The following is a 17478-nucleotide window of genomic DNA, read 5'->3' on the forward strand; positions in this document are numbered from 1 at the left end:
GCAACAATGAGAGGATTTACAGGCTGTGACATTTTTCATGCCCTCGAGCATGCTACCTTCACGTACCGGGGTCGATAGCTGGGTGAAATACAGCCTGACCTGAGCTTTAAATGATTACACACAAGCCAGGTATTTTCCCGCCGCGCTGAGATGTGTAAATACTTGAAGGAAACGCACGTCAAGGCATGTCCAGGTTCCCGACACACAGAGCAGCGGCTATCTGTAAAAACTTGACGACCTGCTTCGTTTACGAGCCGATATTTATGATAGGTAGCTTTTCCCCCCACATACAGGACATTTCTCAGTCGCTGACAAAGACCCAATATAAAGTGATAACAGTCAGGATTTGTCCCTCTGAAAGTCTGAGGGAGATGAAAATGACGGTCGTTATGCCACATCAATAACCGAAGACTTTAAGCATTAACACTTGAATAATTTATTCAGAGAAATAAAGAACGAAAGGGCATTATGGATGCTCTGCTATGAAAGAAGCAGTGAGCGTATAAAATAAACAAGTGTTATGCTAGCTAAGCCATTACCGAAAACCGTTCTCTACGTCAACGTTAACCGTAGTTTAGGATTTATATCTCGTATCGTGACCTTGGCTTCCAGGCTAACACAGGAATAAAACACGTTTTACTTTCCTATCATGACTCTGATTTGCATTACATAAGTGTACTAAAGTATTCACACTGCTTAAACTTTTCTCTGTGAGAACAAGTCAAACGCTTTTGGTCAAATGAGACAAAAACTAACTTTTCTGAACGCACCATCGCCATGTTTGTTAGCAGAAGACATTTTTCTTCAGGAGGGACAGGGAACAGTAGATTTTCATTTTATTTTTCTTTTTTAAATTACTGATCACCTTTCAATAAGGTGATCAATAATTAAATAATTAATAATCAATAATTAAGAAGTGTTCCCCTCACTGTTAAACATGCAGTGAGGGGAACAGTGGAACGGTCCAGTTAAAGTTCAGACCATTCAATCTGACTGAATTTATGCCAATTTTTCACCAAAACAAAAAAGATACAAAATACCAGCATCTGTGAAAAACTGATAAATGTATATCCTAAAAAGACGTGGAGGAAAAATGGTTCAAAAATATTGAGTCAGGGAGAATGGAGAAAAATGCATACCACATTTTTAATATAGATTTTATTAAATCATGCATTTTTATTATTATTTCCATTTCACATTCATTTGCTACTTTGTGCTGGACCGTCAGAGAAAATCCTGGTAAAACACCTGGAAGTTCTGCTTGTAACCAGATAAAAAGGTGAAAAAGACCAGGAAGCGTGAACTGTTCAGACATCATTCAGACTAAATTAGACTCAAGATGAACAGATGAAATGTCAAATTAAAAGAATTGGAGCATTAAATGAAAATATCCCTTGAGCTGGAAGTTTCAATTCACCAGACTCTTAAAGCTCCATTAGCCAACATTAGCACAGCAGAGACAAAAGACACCCAAAACTCTCTCAAGTAGCGTTGCTGCTTAAGTGAGAAAGAGTGGGGGGGGGGGGTGTTGTTGGTTTTGGATTCATAAATCATCATTAGTTAAATTTTTCAGTATGATGCAAAGAAAGGAAACCAAACATGATGTTTAAACATTCATATACATTTTTTTTCTTTTTTGCCATGGCTGTTAAGTATGGAGCAGCTTAGAAACCAGGCTTCAATACCCACATTGTCTTTTAAATGATTCATCAAGTGACCACGGCAGAGTGAGGGCTTTTCTTTGTGTGGCTGTTTAACATCACATTATCAGCAAAGGTTTTGTCATGGAGGGACAAAGACTTTTTTTTTTTACCCCCTCTGCCTATTTCATAGTAATAAATACTCCACAAGCTTAAATGGCAGCATGGACAAAAGGCTAAGATGCTAATTTATCTTCTCCATATGATCCTAATGCAAATGAGGGGAATGAAAGCAAGCAATCAATTCCCTAATTGGGTTCGGGCTATTGCAACTTGTTAAGGGCTCCAGATTAAACGGCAGGTCAATTTCTCATTGTGACATACTGTATTCATTTCACAGTGCAACAAAAGGAATCAGACAAGAGTTGCAAGTAATCAAGCTGATGAGAGCAACAAAAATAGGCCACAAAAAAACAAAAAAAAACAGACATCTAAAAGATCACACGGTTGGCTCCAAATTTACATGCTTTCTTAAGTCGTGTAAATCACATTCAGATCCTTCAAATAAAAGTTAAGACATTTTCATCCAGCTGGTGCCAATCGCTGCTGCGCTCTGATCTCCTCCTGGTAAATTGGTGCATCAAGCATCGGTTTCAAAGAGTTCTTGGAAATCCGACTCTTCAAGAAAAGAATGCGCCTTTGTGTTAATCACCGAGAGAATTAGAGGAGTGGAGCTTCAAATTGTGTTCCGTGAATGTGTGTTTCATTTAAATGCGGACAGTAGTGATATGAATTTCCTTTACAAAAATAAAAAATCAGACATTTTGAGCAGGAATAAGCTGAAAAACGCGCGTGTTGGCAGTGAAATGGAGCGAACATTTGTTGTTGCTGCTGTAATTATTGTCGAAGCACAAATGCAGGTGAACTCAATGCGATTTTTCCAAAAACATTCATTACATTGGGAAAAAAAATTGCCCCAGGAACATGATGAAATTATGTATTAAGAGAACAACAAACTGGAAAGAAAGGGATTCAAACAGTTCTTACCCAGCAGTACAGTGAACTCTTGTCCGCCTACAAACCTAGCACTTCTGCTGAAGTGAACGCGAAGCGACCGGAGACACCGCTCCAAAAGCAGGAAGTAGCCTATAGCGCAGGGCATTCTGGGTAAATACAACTAAAACAAACTCCAAGTGTCTAGCACTTAGCGGGAGAAATGGCTCGTTGCCTTTTGACAAAGCCAAAAGAGAAATCCTACAACTGCTAAAATATGACGCTACTGTATTTTTGTTTACATTTTGTTAAGAAGGAAGTTGCTCTCAGTGTTTCCTTCAGTAGTTCTTGCTGCAGCGCCACCACAGGCGAGGAGGTAAACAGGTTTTTCAAAACGTTTAAAGCGAAATATAACCAATGTTGCAATCTACCAAATGATCAGGTGTGAAAACATCCTTAAGGTTTTAAATGACATGGTTGTTGTTGCGCGGAATGCATTAGCTGCTGCTACGCAAGAAGAAATTAAATTAGGATGCAGCCAAAATTTTACCGCGTTGAGAAAACTTTAGTCGCAAGAGGTGAATTAGAGGCAGACTGGAGTTATGACAAAGCACTTCTAAATCCCTGTCATGGATGCTGGTTTGTTAAGTCTCAAAGTTACTGGTCACAATGTTTCTTCTCACTTAATCTTTACTGGACAAATCATTTTACGAATTCAAATTTGAGCAATTGACTAGCAATACTCTTGGACATTGTTTTAGGGATTAATACCACAGTTGGGTGTTTTAAACATAACTTAGTCCATATCATCAGATTTTAATTACAATCCACCTTCTTGCAATATTAAACAGTTGAAGCTACACACTAAACAATAAGAGAGAATCAACTACTGTGAAATAACCTTGGCTTTCTCTGCGTCACTTGTGAAAACCAGATTTTTTGCAAGAGCTTATTGAAAAATGCATGGAGAATAATTTTTCAGGTCTTGGTGCGTTTCTCCAAAATCCATAGACTGGTGTTTGTATTATCATTCCTTCAAAGAGGACAAGCAAACAGCAGCAGGCCTGTTGGGAAGGTCGTGAGGTTCGAGAGGCCTGCGAGAGCAGAACGTTTCTTCTATACCTTCCTTAAGAAACACAGCGACTTTATTTACCAACAGAAGAGAGTAGAAAATTACAATAATAATCAGATCAGCTATCCCTGAACTAAAAGCTGCGCATTGAATTACTGCATCTGAAATGTTCTCCTGAGGGGGAGTGTGGAGGATTTTGCTGCAAAGCCATATATCACAAAGCAAAGAGTGGGAGAGGAGGCTGTCATGTGTGCTGGTTCAGCTCCGTTACGACGTTCCCCTTTGCTCTCGTCGGGAGGGGGAAATCAGTTAAAAGTCCTCCAAACCAAACAGTCTTTTAACAAGATGCACTTCATTTTCTCTGTTTGCTTTTAGTTCAGAGGGTTGGGCTTCGTCCAGGGAGCTGGCATGTTGATTCCAGCCGCTTGGTGAACCCTGACCTCTCGCTTGCATTCAAACGGCTCCCTCGCGGGGGGGCAAGGCAGTGAGCGCGGACAGGAGTAAACGGCGATAGATTTTGAAACATTTTGACCGCATCAATCCAACATGAAGGTGGTGCCTACGGGTTCAACGGGAGTTCAAGGTATTAGTATCGCAGGCCTTTCACGGGCTCAGATCAAAAGGGCTTTGTAAGGTATGCCAATTAATGTGCATGAAAACAGCTGGTCTGCATGAAAGGTCAAGGAGAAGCATTTTTCACACCTAAGCTACTCAAACCTTGTTCTTTTAACCTATACAACCCTAGTTTAAGCAATAAATAGATATTTTTCGGACAGTTTCGGGTCCCATAAAGACACCCAAAAAAAAAAGACGTTGCGAAACATTGTGGGTGCACCGATAAATCGTCTGGCTGATCAATCCGCCCAGATTTCGGGAGACAGGCCGATACTTATATATGAAGTCGATCTTCCCCACTGATCTCAGTTAACTTTCACAAGATCTGAAAATCGGCAATTTTTACAGTCAAGGAAAAAAAAAGTATCTGACAAAATCTAAATTGGTGATCGGCCAAAATCTGCAATTGGTCAGAACTGACAAGTTGTGTCAGTTGTTGCCAAAAGTGATTCTGGCAAAAAAAAAAAAAATCTTTTTCCCTAAAAAAAAAAAAAAAAAAAAAAAAAAAAAAATCTTAGGCCATTATTTTAGAAAGGTGACAATATTAAAATTGGAAAGAAATATGAAAAAAAAAAATCCTGCTAGATGTTGCAAAAGACATGAGGTTTACCATTTTCACCTGTTAGCATAGCCCAGTCAAAGTTCAGAGCTAAAGAGATTGAGAAACATTTAAAACATGATTTTGATTTAAAGTATTGAGCTGTAGTTGGAGCTTACGGTGTTTCCACAAAGTATCAATTTATGGCAATTAAGGAGGGCTGAATTTAAATGCAAGCCACACTTTTCAGATTTTCTTTCAGGTTTTAAGCCATCATCTCTTTCCTTTTTGCAATACTGATCTAACAAAGAATTCAAACATTTATAAATGGGGGACTTGAATACTTTTTGCAACACTTTGTACCCTCCCTCCCCACCGCCTTGTTTTTAATCATAAACTAGACTTGCTTATTTGTTCCCACATCAAACATTTGTTTTTATCCATTGATCCCAAAGAGAACTTTAACCTGTGTGAGTCAAATGATGAACAAATGGGGCTTCTGCAAGAAGTAACCTTCTAAAATATGACCCCAAATCAGCAAATGTGTCACACAGCCACAGGGACTGGAATGTAAGAAATGAAGAATCAAGAGCTGGGTCTCTGTGACACAAAATAATTCAAAATTAAATAAACCTTCCATTTTCCTGTTTGGCATCAATACTCTGAGCCTAACACAAACATAGAATCAGCAGCAGCCATTGTTTTATCAAAACAGACGCTCCAACACTCTGGGAACAGGAAAACTTTAATCGTCATAAACCAAACCATTGATGGTCTGGGCGCGCGCACACACACCGACACACACACAGGCACACACATCACAGACCGACCCAAAGTCCCAGAAACATAAGTTAAGAAAAACAATAGGCATAACATGAAACAACTATGCAGAATCCCAGCCTTAAAAATTAAAGCAAATAGGTCCAACCCCCCTACAAGGGTTAAAATATAACACTGCCACCTAGTGGTGGCTTAGAACTCAACCAGAGAAATCTCTTCAGGAGCATTTTTAAAACTGCAAAACTTAAAAGTCTCCCACACATTTTCCGACCGCCAGGTAAGCATCCGAGCTAGAGGCACGTTTAAAGTACAGTTAAAAAAAGGCACGTTCATTTGACAATACAGTAAATGTTACGCAGTTATATACGTGTTTGTACGCATGCAAAGGACAAGAACACTTTTCTTAAGCTCTTTTTAGTGTGTTTTTATCCACTTGAATCAAAGACCCTGCGCGAAAGCTCTACATGTTGCTTTTTACTGATTTTTAATTCCCTGCGTGTGATCCGAGACCCAGTCTGCTGGTGAACTTGTCTCTGTCGATGTTCTTGTGCTCTGGGATGTGTCTGAAGGTGCAGTCATCCCTCGTGCAGCCCGTCGTCCGCCAGAAAAAGCACTCCTTCTTGTACGTACTGTTTAAAAAAAAAATTCTCCCAACTTCAATCTATACATCAATAAAGGTAGAGCTTTTATTGCCGCTTGAAGAAAGAGAGCAGTGTTCTTACCTAAGACGTTGGTAGGACTCCGTCTCTCCGGTGTGGCCCTTAAACGGATATCGAACAGTCAACGGAGCGCCTTCCACAACCATTCCCTGAAAAGGAAACAAAAACGGATCTCATCTCGAAGGTCATCTGTATCTTGGGTCGAGTTTTTACCCACATGTAAGGACGCTTCAACACCTGAGAGCCCGTTAGACCGTCAGCTTTCACACTACACTAACGAACCAAACCCTTTGACAAGGCTGTTCCCCTCCTCGCCTGTGGCGGCGCTGCACCAAGAACCAGTGAAGGAAACAACACGAAAACCTCAAAAGTGGAGTGCCATCAAGTTTTAGCAGTTGTAGGATTTCACTTTTGTCTTTGGTAAAAGACTCCTGCTAATGCCGGACACGTGTGTTTGTTTTAGTTGTATTTACCCAGAATGCCCTGCGCTATAGTCAGCTGTTTGAACCGCGCCAGAATTCACTTCAACTGAACTGAGGTTTATAGACAGACCATATCAGAAATCGCATTCACACATCCCCAAATGAACTGGACCTTCTAGACAAACAAACTGGAGTTGGATTAAAGCAGGGCTGGTGTGATGCCTTATAAATAAATATGGTCAGAGACTGAAGTGTACATATTATGACTGATTTACAGGAAGTTATATTATAGAATGAGGTTTTAACATGACCAAATGTTCAGAGGCACGTTCATTTGACAATACAGTAAATGTTACCCAGTTATATACGTGTTTGTATGTATATAACTGCATATATAAGTACAAACGTATATACGCTTTTCCATCACCTAGAAAATATGGAGAGTCATTTTACAAGACTTATAAAATATGTTGTGTTTTGGGACGTTTACTTCCTGGCTGAACCCAGCAGACAAGATATGGGAATCTTATGACTTGTGGCAAATCACTGACTTTTCTGGCACATTTTTTAAACCAACTTCAGAATCAAAGGCAGCTCTTCCCACAGGAGCAGAAACGAACAGAAACCGCCTCATCTAACAAAGACAAATGTAATCAGTGCCTCTGTGTATTATTATTATCTCAGCTGCAGGGTAAAAGCACCAGCTCTGCAGAAAGAGAAAAAAAAAAGCAATAAGAATAATCCATAAGGTGGGATATTCAGAAAATAAAATGAAAACACCAAATGTTATAAAAATTCATTGAAGTAGTGAACCTACAGACAGCTCCAATCCTTTAAAAAGAAAAAATAAATCAACAGCAAACATTCAAAAATTGTTTAACACCAATGAGAAAATGTGTAAGTTAAAGGGGAAAACCATTTTGTTTCTTATTCAGAACTAAGAAAAACTTTTTTCACTTTTATTTTTAAAGTTCAATTTGACCGTTGAACTTTAATTATTACATAAAACTGTTCAAATGATCATAAATATAATGATTACTGCTGGTTATAACATTTATTAGTCAATTATTGATGGTGTTTTTGGTATTGATGCTTGTTCTGTATTTCAGTGAAATAATGATTGTTCATCCACTGTCATTAAAATTAAATAGATAATAATATACTGATGGCTGAACCTTTAAATATGGGTTTAGTTGTTATATGTAATGATTACACATAATAGATGGAAGATTATGAAAAAAAAAAAAATTGACATTATGTTTCATGCTGCAGGTATTTATAATACATAGTCAAAAAACAAAGTCATCAAAGCATAAAAATCAGCTGAAAGTCTCCAAATCCTGGCTCCTTTTGTTGCCGAGAGGCTTCAAGTTTTGAAACATCAGCTCCACATTTCACCATGACGACATGGAGTAAACAAATACGTACGTCGATACACTGGATGGCTCTCTCGCACTCTTCCTTCCTGGTGTAGTTGACAAACGCACACTGCAGCTCCAGCAGCATCTTGATGCTGTACACCGTTCCCACTCTGAGAGAAACAAACACAGACGACGACATGCAAGTTTAAAATTGGTGCAAATCATTTTTCTAGGACAATACAAGGAAAAAAAAAAAGAAAATAAATATTTTAACCTCCATTTTGTTTCATTTCAAAAAGAAGATTTCAGATTTTTGCATTTAAAGTTTGGTTTAAGTAAACTCAGGATTTCATGCATTATTTTACAGAAGTTTATTCTGCATCAACAGAGTAAACGGTCGGGGATTCAGAGTGATGAATGAGTCACTATTCATCACAATAAGAAATAAATCAATCAACGAGCTCAGTAATTTTCATTTGTATGATTTATCAGTTTATATTTTCTCTCTTTCTACCAAAAACTGGATGACAAAAGCTTTGGTCTCAACTTCAGAGACTTCATAATTCATTTATGTAATGTTTGTTTTGTTTTTAGATATTTAAAATATCTTCCAGTTCCACTGTTAAATCTTCATTAGAATTTAAAGTTGATCTTTGAGAATGTGTTCTTGCATGATTATGTCGTTACCGTTATATTATTTGAAAACTGTCTCCAAACAACATTACATTTCATCGCAATAACTTCTGGGACGAGCAACATGTTACGGTCACAGGCCTGTAAGTCAGAACTCACCTGCTGAAAAGCTCATGGAGTTTTGGATAAGTTATGGCAGGACCCAGGGTTCCCACCCAAACTGAAAACAGCTCTCTGAGAGAGAAACACACGCTTATTCATATTAAATCAAAAGCTCATTTCTGAAACACAGAACTGAAAACAAACAAAAAAGGACAAAAAGAAAACAACGTCTCAAACGTGATCGATTGCTTACGGTTTGGCTGAACTCCTGGAGCGAGGAGTCGGCGACTGGGATTTGGATCTGATTTGGCCCAGACAGTCGATATCTTTGACTTGCTGCGTTCGTGGACGGGCTGTTTGCAGGACGGTCCACTCTCCATCATCGTTGTCCTCCTCTTCGTCCTCATTGTTGTCGTCCTGATGCGACGGCTGCTTGAATTTGTCCCAGATGACTCGAGCCCCTGGAGGAGGAGAACAGTGCGGAGCAGCTGCAACCTGCTCGGTGTTTTTTTAATTTTATTTTTTTGGAAACGTTACCTCCATGATCTTTGCTTCTGTTCCCGGCAAACAGAGCTTCCACGGCTTCCTCGAGGGTCGGGTGAGCTTTGAGGGCCTCGGTGCTTTGCGCCCAGGAGAAACCCATTTCCTGAGGTAACAAAAGCACACACAGCTTCCTAAATGCGACTCACTGTGGACACACCAGCTGCGTTTCCACTGGCCAAATAACAGCACAACTTTTGGGCTCGAAAATACATTTTGAAGAAGCTTCAGTGCTAGAATGAGGTGGCTTTTTTTCCCGTCCATATCAAAATTGAGGTATTTCACAAAACTGTGATGCAAACACTTTTTCACTTCACTCAAGTTACATGATCAACAACCTAGCACAAAACAGGCGACGACAAGAAGTTGTTTTTTTGTTTTGTTTTACCTGTAGTACAGTCATTTCTTTATTATTCTCAGACTTGTAAGAAAAAAAAAGCTTAACTGGTTTGAATACAGCATACAGATATTAGCACCCACCATAAGGTGCAGCGTCTGCGCTCGTTTCAGCTCCTGCGCAGCTTCAACACTCGAGCTCTCCAGCGTCAACACGTCCTTGTAGATCAGGGAGGCTTCATAGTATCTCTGAAGGAGCCACAACAAAAAATAAATAAAGCATCAACTGACTAATATTGTAGTAACTGATTATCCTGATGATTAATTAAAGAAAAACAAAATTGGCACGTCCTACAGATTATTCATAGAAAATATACTAAAAGATGCAAATAAACAAGAATTAAATTCCAGGACAGCGTTCCTTTACTGAATCTGAACCAGAAGGAGCTAAAGCTGCAACTTGAAGAATTTTAAGTAAAACATATTTACAAAGATACTTTCCTCTGAAATGCAAAATGTATAAATATATTGATCACAATCATTTCAATCAACGAAAACAAGAGATGGGAGTTAATGTCAAGTAACTTGACTTATAAGAAACATATATTGTAATAGAATAAAACAAGAGATGCTACCAAATGCTAGCAGATGCGCCTTGTTTTACCTTGAGGCCACAGAGGGCTTTTCCTTTCCGGAACAAACCCTTTATCCATTTGGGCTGCATGGAGAGCGCCAGGTCGGCGTCCCTCAGGGCGTTTTCGTACTGCTCAAGCCTTTCATAACACAGAGAGCGATTTCCAAACAACCTGAAACACACAGAGGGTAGTTTAAAGCTCATCTTACGTCCGGTGATCCTGTGGTTCTCTTGAAAACAAAAGTCAAATTCAAGCTCATGTTCCTACTTGAATTCCTTTGGGTTGTATTTAATGGCGTCCGTAAAACACGACACTGCCATGTCGTACTGTCCGGACGCGGCCAAGCGGTTCCCCATACCTGCGGCGAAGCAGAGGTCAGGTCGAGAGTTCTGTTTTTTTTATATATATATATATAGTTTCATGGGAAAATTTGAATGAAGAGATTTAAAACAAGGAAAATTCACTTACTGGCCAGCTCTACGCTTCTTTTCGCTAGCTCCTCGGTCATGGGTCCAAACGGTTTCTGCTGAAACAGGAGCAGAAATTATCCACAGGCCTCATTGCAATGGATCCCATCAAATAAACAGATCATTTAAAGGTGAAGTTCTGTTCAGAAAAAATTTGATTTTATTTTGTGTATTATACCTCGTTATTGGTTTCAGGTTGGCTTTTCATCTGAACTTCAGGTTTCTCACAAACATGGACGTTTTTGTCCTCCTGCTGCTGAACCTCAGCGACTTTGCTTTTTACTTTCTTTTTCTCTTTTTTAGACTTCAGGTTACTCTTCTCCTCCTCCTCAGGGACCAATTTAGTAGGTTTAGCATTTAAATTATTTAAATTCAAGTCCTGTAAAGAGTAGCACAGTGTAGTCATATTTTACAGACTGTCAGAATTTATTATCACAAATGTTTGCCTTAAAAAGAAAGAAGCTTTTACAAACATTTTGTTGCTTATCTTCTGTAGTATTTATGTTCTCAATATCTTTTCCAGCGAGCTCAACACATCCGGGGTCCTTGGTTGCCGTTTGCGATTCATCGGACTCAGGAGGCTTGTTTTCCTCCGAATTATCATCAATTATACGAGTTTGTTCCTCATTCTCTAAAGACTCCAACTTCTCTAACTTTTCCTCGTTGTTCTCCTGAAATTAAATTGCAAATCAGCGAGCCGTTTCTGGTTGGAATTGCATTTTTTCAGAACATGCAGGATACAGCTCGATAAATAAGACCTTCATCAAAAACTTTACTTATTTCAGTAATTTGGTTCAAAAAGAAACTCATTATACACAGAGAGACATATTTCCACTCTGTGTGCAGTTGCTTCAGTTCATTTTAATTGACTTGGTTTCCAACTGATGAGAACCTTAAATTCAATCACTTAGAAAATATAAATATTAGTTGAGAGTAATAATAAAATGGCTTAAATAATCCTAGGGAAAACAGATGGTAGATGGTTTTGGAGCAAACTGTCACCGACACTTCCTACGATGAGGATAAGCTGCCAAAGACCATTTACAAGAAACTGGGAGTTCACAAAACGATGCATTCAAACATATTGGAAAGTTTAGTGAAAGGAAGAGATGCGGTAGCAAAAAGTGCACCGATTGCAGGGATAATTGCAACCTTGAGAGGATTGTGAAAAAAGAAGCCAATTCAAGAGATTGAGGAGGCATGGAGCCGGTGCTTAACAGGGATTCTGCAAATTTAGCAAAACCCAAATTAGCAGTGAGTTAGCAGTAGCTAACCAGTATCTATCAGTCTGTCTATGGAACATGATAGACAGTCATCAATAAAAAACAAGCTATTGGATGGTTTAAAGCATCTTCATTCAGGCAAAAGGAGCCATTCTGTACTAAAAGTACTTTACTGATTTTATGCCAAGCTGGGCATTAACTAGCTATATTTACAAAGCTACATTTTGAAAAATACACATTTATAGGATTGACTTGAGCACAATTTCTGACTACTTTGGCTGGTTAACTGCATGAAGAATAAGGATGATTTTGGTCAAAAACACACCAGACACAATTTGTGTCAAAGTGAGACCTCTTCTTCATACACAAGCTTCATCGTTTTAATGTTATTTTCTATCTGTTGATGTCATGTAAACATACAGTAATCTGTAGATATTGCATTTGGAGCCACTTTGGACTGTTCTGACATGGACACATAACCTGCCATAAGTTATGAATCATATCAAAACGCTTCCTCTGGATAAGTTAGTCAGGTTGTAATGATACCATCTGTATTAGTCCTGAAAAACAAGAATTTGCACACAACTGCTCATGTATAATAAAAAATTAATTAATTAAAAAAATCTGAATTTTAAATTGCTGAAATAAATTAACTTTTCAATTCTACTCCAATTTAGTGAGACGAGTACCATTTTTACTCACAGGTAAATTTTCCTTAAGCGCGCTCTCCTTTTCAAGTCGTTTCTTTTCTTTTTTGCGCTGTAACAAAATACAGGTGTGTGCGATGAGCAGCCTTTAGATGACAATAAGACAGTATAGTCTCGGTGGTTATTACACAAGCTCACCTTTTTTTTACGTTTGTTTCTTTCAGTTTTCTCTTTACGCCGATCTTCCTCTTCTATCAGTTCCTTAGCAATTTTATCTGCCTCCTGGGGAGAGCATGTAGAGCAGACGCTACAAATTCAATTCTCATGAAAAAAACTTGACATATCTAAAGAAATTTATACCAGAATACAGTATTAAAAATATCAAAGTTCAACTGCGCAAGTCATATTTCCCATTCCATCACCAACAGAAGGGACATCATTCAGATAAGTATTGATTTCATTTCCCAATAAGTGAAACTGGGCATGTTACCTCGTCTGTGAGCTGTTTTATCTGTGGATGTGGTTCCAAAGGTTTGCTCGCAGCATAACGTGGATGATAATCATCATCGTCATCATAATAATCATCGTCGTCGTCGTCTGAATATATGAGATCATCCTCTAAGACCTGAGCATACTGTAAGGCTGCTGAAAGTTAGATGGAACAAACAGATTTAAATAAAGACCACAAGATCAATAACGTTTCCATCCGTTTCATGGAAATGTCTTAAAAGTCCATTACATTTACATTTCATGGAAAAGAAATTTTTTTTTTTTAAGATTTGAAGAATTCTGAAGTTTTGTTTTGTTTTTTTTAACAAAAACAAAGTGGGAACAATTGTCTTTCATTACCATGTAGAATGTTTTCCCAGAATGCAATTCTTTGGAGTGTCCTAGTTCAGTAGCTGCATTTCCATAACAAATGTGCTCAAAACTTTGTTGATCTTGCGCCAATATGAAAAACACAATTCCGCCATTGTGGTGTTTAATAAGAAGCGCAATTAAAATCACACGTGAATATGTCTGTTCACGCTACAATAAAAAAAACACGCCGCACCATCATCCTCCAACCACTTCCTGTCGTCTTCCTCTTGGTTTGCACCAGTGGCAACATCCTGTTGTTGATCATGTGATTTGTGTGATGCGAAAAAAGTTTTTCCAAAGGATCATTTTGGCAAATTTTGATATGGCCCAAAAAAACAACAACAAAAAAAAACACCTTATCCTGGTGACAAAACTTTTTAGCAAAAGATAAGAGTCCCCCCACCCCCCAACACAAACGTGTTTTCAATAAGCAAATTTATTTTCAAAATGTCAAATTGTGTAAATGTCAAATTGTGTAAATGTACGGCCAATGGAAATGCAGCTAATGTGAGAATTCCCTGCATATTTTTCACTTAAAACTCTAAACTTCCTTTGAAGTCTAAACACAAAATGATCTCCACAGTAGTCGGCTTGGAACAACAACAACAACAACAACAACAACATGCTCCTTTCAGTCAGAATGAGCATGAATGTTGAAGCTGATGTAAATGAGTGAATAAAGAAGACTTGTGTGAAATGTCCAAATCAGAAAAAGCCTTACAAATAAAGGGTTGAGCCAATGCCTCTAGTAAGGAAGTCCTGCGCCCACTCATGAAATCCACTATTGATTCCTTAAAAGAAGACAAGATCAGCAAATTAGGACCATTTACAGCCACAATGGTTAAAGGATAAATAACAAGACATGGGGAAGAAATAGAATAAACATCTTAGAAAAAAGAAATATTGATACTTTGGAAACAAGTAAGACTTCAATAAGTGCAGGACACAAGATAAATGATGACACAGCTGAATATCCTGCTGCATTCACTGCAGAGCTAAGAAATGACTCAAACTCTTTACTTTGTTCAGTCTAGGTAAAACAATCCAGTTCAATTCGTCAGTAGTTTAGATTTTACCCCCACGCGTTGCTGCACACTGCCAGTCAGCTACAAGAAACAAGTTTACATGAAAACTACTAAATTTAGTTCATTTTTATTTTACATTTCTTGCACAGATGCATGTTGTAGAGAATAAAACCGTTAACGTCTGGCTCGTTGTATTCTCTTGTCCTCCTGGATTCAGTGACGCCATGCGTAGAAATAAAAGCCACACAGAGATAACAATCAGCGCTCCACGTCATACGTTTTCAAAGTTTATTCCAAAAGTTAAAAGTATAAATTCACATGCACAGCACAGACATTAATTACCTGATGGAAGTAGAACAATAGAAAAACAGAAGAAAGGCAAAAAACGCGTTTTTTGGAGATTGCCATGCGGCTGCAAATAGCAAATCTGATTCCTTCCTCTGGGATGTAGAGTTTTGTCTCAAAAGTGCTTCCTTGTTTTTAATTTATGCAATTAAGGCGTGTTTTTCTCCTTGTATGGCTGTGGCCAGTTTCAAATGACAAAGTTGAGAAGTTCGAAGCAATTTAACTACCTTCTGAGACCTGTTTAATTTCAGGGCTTCTCTATCTAGACAAGGAAGACCAAAGGTCATTTAGAGCAAGCTCTTCTCATGCCAGTTTGAAATGTGATGCTATTCCTAATTCCTGGTTGGAATAAAGTCTCTATTTTTTTTAAACCAGGGTTCAACCAAAAGCTAACCTGTCTTAGACCCATTTTATTTCCCTGTCGGTCAATTCCTACAAATACAGATCTGTGCAGTAATTTTAAATTGACATGAAGCCTGGTAAACAAAGTGGTTCAGAACTTCTCCATCCTCTTGGATCAAAGCACAGATTTTAAGAATTAAAACACTTATAGAATATACCTGAGCATTTTCAATAGAAACACATTAATTCTAGACATTTTCTTATTAATGTTATACTAGTTTTGATTATACGTTTGGCTCACTTAGAGCTACAAATTTAGCCCGATTTAGACACTACCAGTGCTGTTAATATACAACTACGAATTAGGCTAGCTCAAGTCATGTTAATTTGAACTAAATGGTATTCTACTAATTAAATTGCAATTATTAAAAGTATTATGTGTCGTTAGTTTGTTTTTCCTTAAGTTTTAGTGTTTCTCTGTGGGAGATGACTTGAGACGTCTCCTTGCTGCCTGCTCATTTGAGACACGGACTTTGTGCCAGAGTTAATTTATGGCGTGGTCCCTCCCTGATAACAGACAGTCTCTCCTCTCCTTTGAATAAGATGTTATTCAAACTAATCCTGCACAATCCACTATTTTTACATGTGGTAAGATTAACTGTATTAAACACTAAGAAAATTATTTTTTTCTCAACAATGTATAAACAAATATTTTAATCAATCACTGTTTACTTAAAAGAAAAAATGTAATTTAAGAATAGGTCTTCACACAAAGCGATGCAACAATCCACCTTATCCTGAACGATACCCATTTCTATTTTTCTGAGGTCTGACCTACTGACCATTACCTAAAATTTTAAATACAAAGAAAAAAAGAAGTCTTACAGCTATGCTATAGTTTCACAACAATTATGTGTTTTTCCTGTTGATTACACGAAAACAAACTAATTTTTAATCTCTGGTTGTCTAGCTGGAGCATCTTAAATCAAACTGTGAGAATCTCACAAAAGTTTATGACTAAATTTTGAGGTGTCGAATTCTAAAAAATCTTTTCACTTAATATCAGTTCACAAAATAATCTGTGATCAATAATGACATTTATTATGCTGAGCTGACATATAAACCCAGGAGTTTATTTAAATCTGTTCAGGTAAGAGCCTATCTACCTCTTATAAAGTTTTTATGAAGTTTAATTTCATGTGATGCCAACATGTCAGCTTGTTTAAAAAGAGTTGAGCTGAAGGTTTGGAAAAACACCAACATTTTATTAAAATTCTCGAGTCATACTCACGTGGGTGCGCATTAGTCTCGAGTCTTGGCGAATTCTGGGTACTGAAGGCCCACCTGGCAGGTAAGGAAAATGATGACGTCAAAGTTCACATAAGATGGAAAAAATTAAACACTTGACCAACACACATGTTCACACATATATGCATATAACAGCTTCGATTACACTCGCGGCTCGCACCGATAGAACGGAAGCGGACCCGTTTGCTAAACTTAAAAGTCTCTGGTAAAACTACAGTAGCTGGTAAGCTAACAAGCTGACCCAGTTCCAATTCCTGGTAAATGAAACTCAAGATATGATGAAATAAACTGCTCCATTCTCACTTCGAACTAGCTCTTTCTTTCTTGGCATGGCTTCCGTTTATTTCCAGTATCTCTGATCCAGTATTTCTCTATGACGCACTAGTTGTCGCCAGGTTTAGTGCTGCTGAGTTGCTGTTAACCCTGTTGGAAGTTCTGGCTCGTGTACAGTGGAGAAGCCTTCAGCGTCCACGGCGTCCTGTTTTTCGTCTTCTTCTTCGACGAAAACGTGCTCAACTACTATTATTGAAAAACGACACTGCCATCATCTGGAAAGAAATTTGCCCTGTAGAGAACAAATATTATTCAATAAAATCTCCTGAGAATGTTAAATAAATGCTTTTACAGCTACATTAGTGATATGTTATGGTTCAAATAAAACAGTAGCTGTAACAGAAAAACAGCCTATTTTTATCCTTATGTCGACACATATTTAACCCCTTTTATTCAACATTTCTTAAAGATTAAAAAAATAATAATAATCTGCCCACGGTTTAAAGTTCTGTTTGATGAGTGAGTATTATGCTTTTTCAATGGTATATGAAAGTTACAACAAAATACATACGGTTAAATTAATAAATAAATAATTTGCATTATACTGAGTCAGACTAAATAATTACACAATGACATATAAATTTTTCTTTGAGAATGAGAA

The 17478-nt window shown here is 37.9% G+C and overlaps 1 protein-coding gene across 7 annotated transcripts; it reads right to left on the minus strand.

The window, feature by feature from the left end:
* Positions 1 to 5587: 5587 nt before the first annotated feature.
* On the minus strand, positions 5588 to 17065 carry LOC106919264 (uncharacterized). Of its 7 annotated transcripts, none has more exons than XM_088002520.1 (18): positions 16848 to 17065; positions 16528 to 16580; positions 14246 to 14315; positions 13154 to 13305; positions 12862 to 12945; positions 12719 to 12775; positions 11267 to 11464; positions 10972 to 11172; positions 10795 to 10849; positions 10594 to 10684; positions 10356 to 10497; positions 9836 to 9940; positions 9353 to 9461; positions 9069 to 9276; positions 8873 to 8947; positions 8148 to 8250; positions 6361 to 6446; positions 5588 to 6267 (listed from the first exon to the last, which is right to left on the minus strand). In XM_088002520.1, exons 1-18 carry the CDS (start codon positions 16873 to 16875, stop codon positions 6123 to 6125), a joined length of 1962 nt encoding a protein of 653 aa, XP_087858646.1. In that variant the 5' UTR covers positions 16876 to 17065; the 3' UTR covers positions 5588 to 6122. The 7 variants fall into 7 exon arrangements, with proteins under 7 accessions (XP_087858646.1, XP_014845002.1, XP_014844995.1 ...); XM_014989516.2 differs by having other exon boundaries at positions 10795 to 10852; XM_014989509.2 differs by having other exon boundaries at positions 13154 to 13308.
* Positions 17066 to 17478: the final 413 nt, after the last annotated feature.

The sequence above is a fragment of the Poecilia mexicana genome, unplaced genomic scaffold, assembly GCF_051168715.1.
Source record: "Poecilia mexicana isolate PSO_F unplaced genomic scaffold, ASM5116871v1 scaffold_22, whole genome shotgun sequence".
NCBI classification, from domain to species: domain Eukaryota; kingdom Metazoa; phylum Chordata; class Actinopteri; order Cyprinodontiformes; family Poeciliidae; genus Poecilia; species Poecilia mexicana.

Coding starts and splice junctions, on each gene's coding strand:
- LOC106919264 (XM_088002516.1), bottom strand. CDS start 14,775: ATGGCGTCACTGAATCCAGGAGGACAAGAGAATACAACGAGCCAGACG. Junction 10,498..10,593: donor TACAACCCAAAGGAATTCAA/GTAGGAACATGA, acceptor TGTGTGTTTCAG/GTTGTTTGGAAATCGCTCTC. Junction 8,251..8,872: donor CTCCATGAGCTTTTCAGCAG/GTGAGTTCTGAC, acceptor TGTTTCTCTCAG/AGTGGGAACGGTGTACAGCA.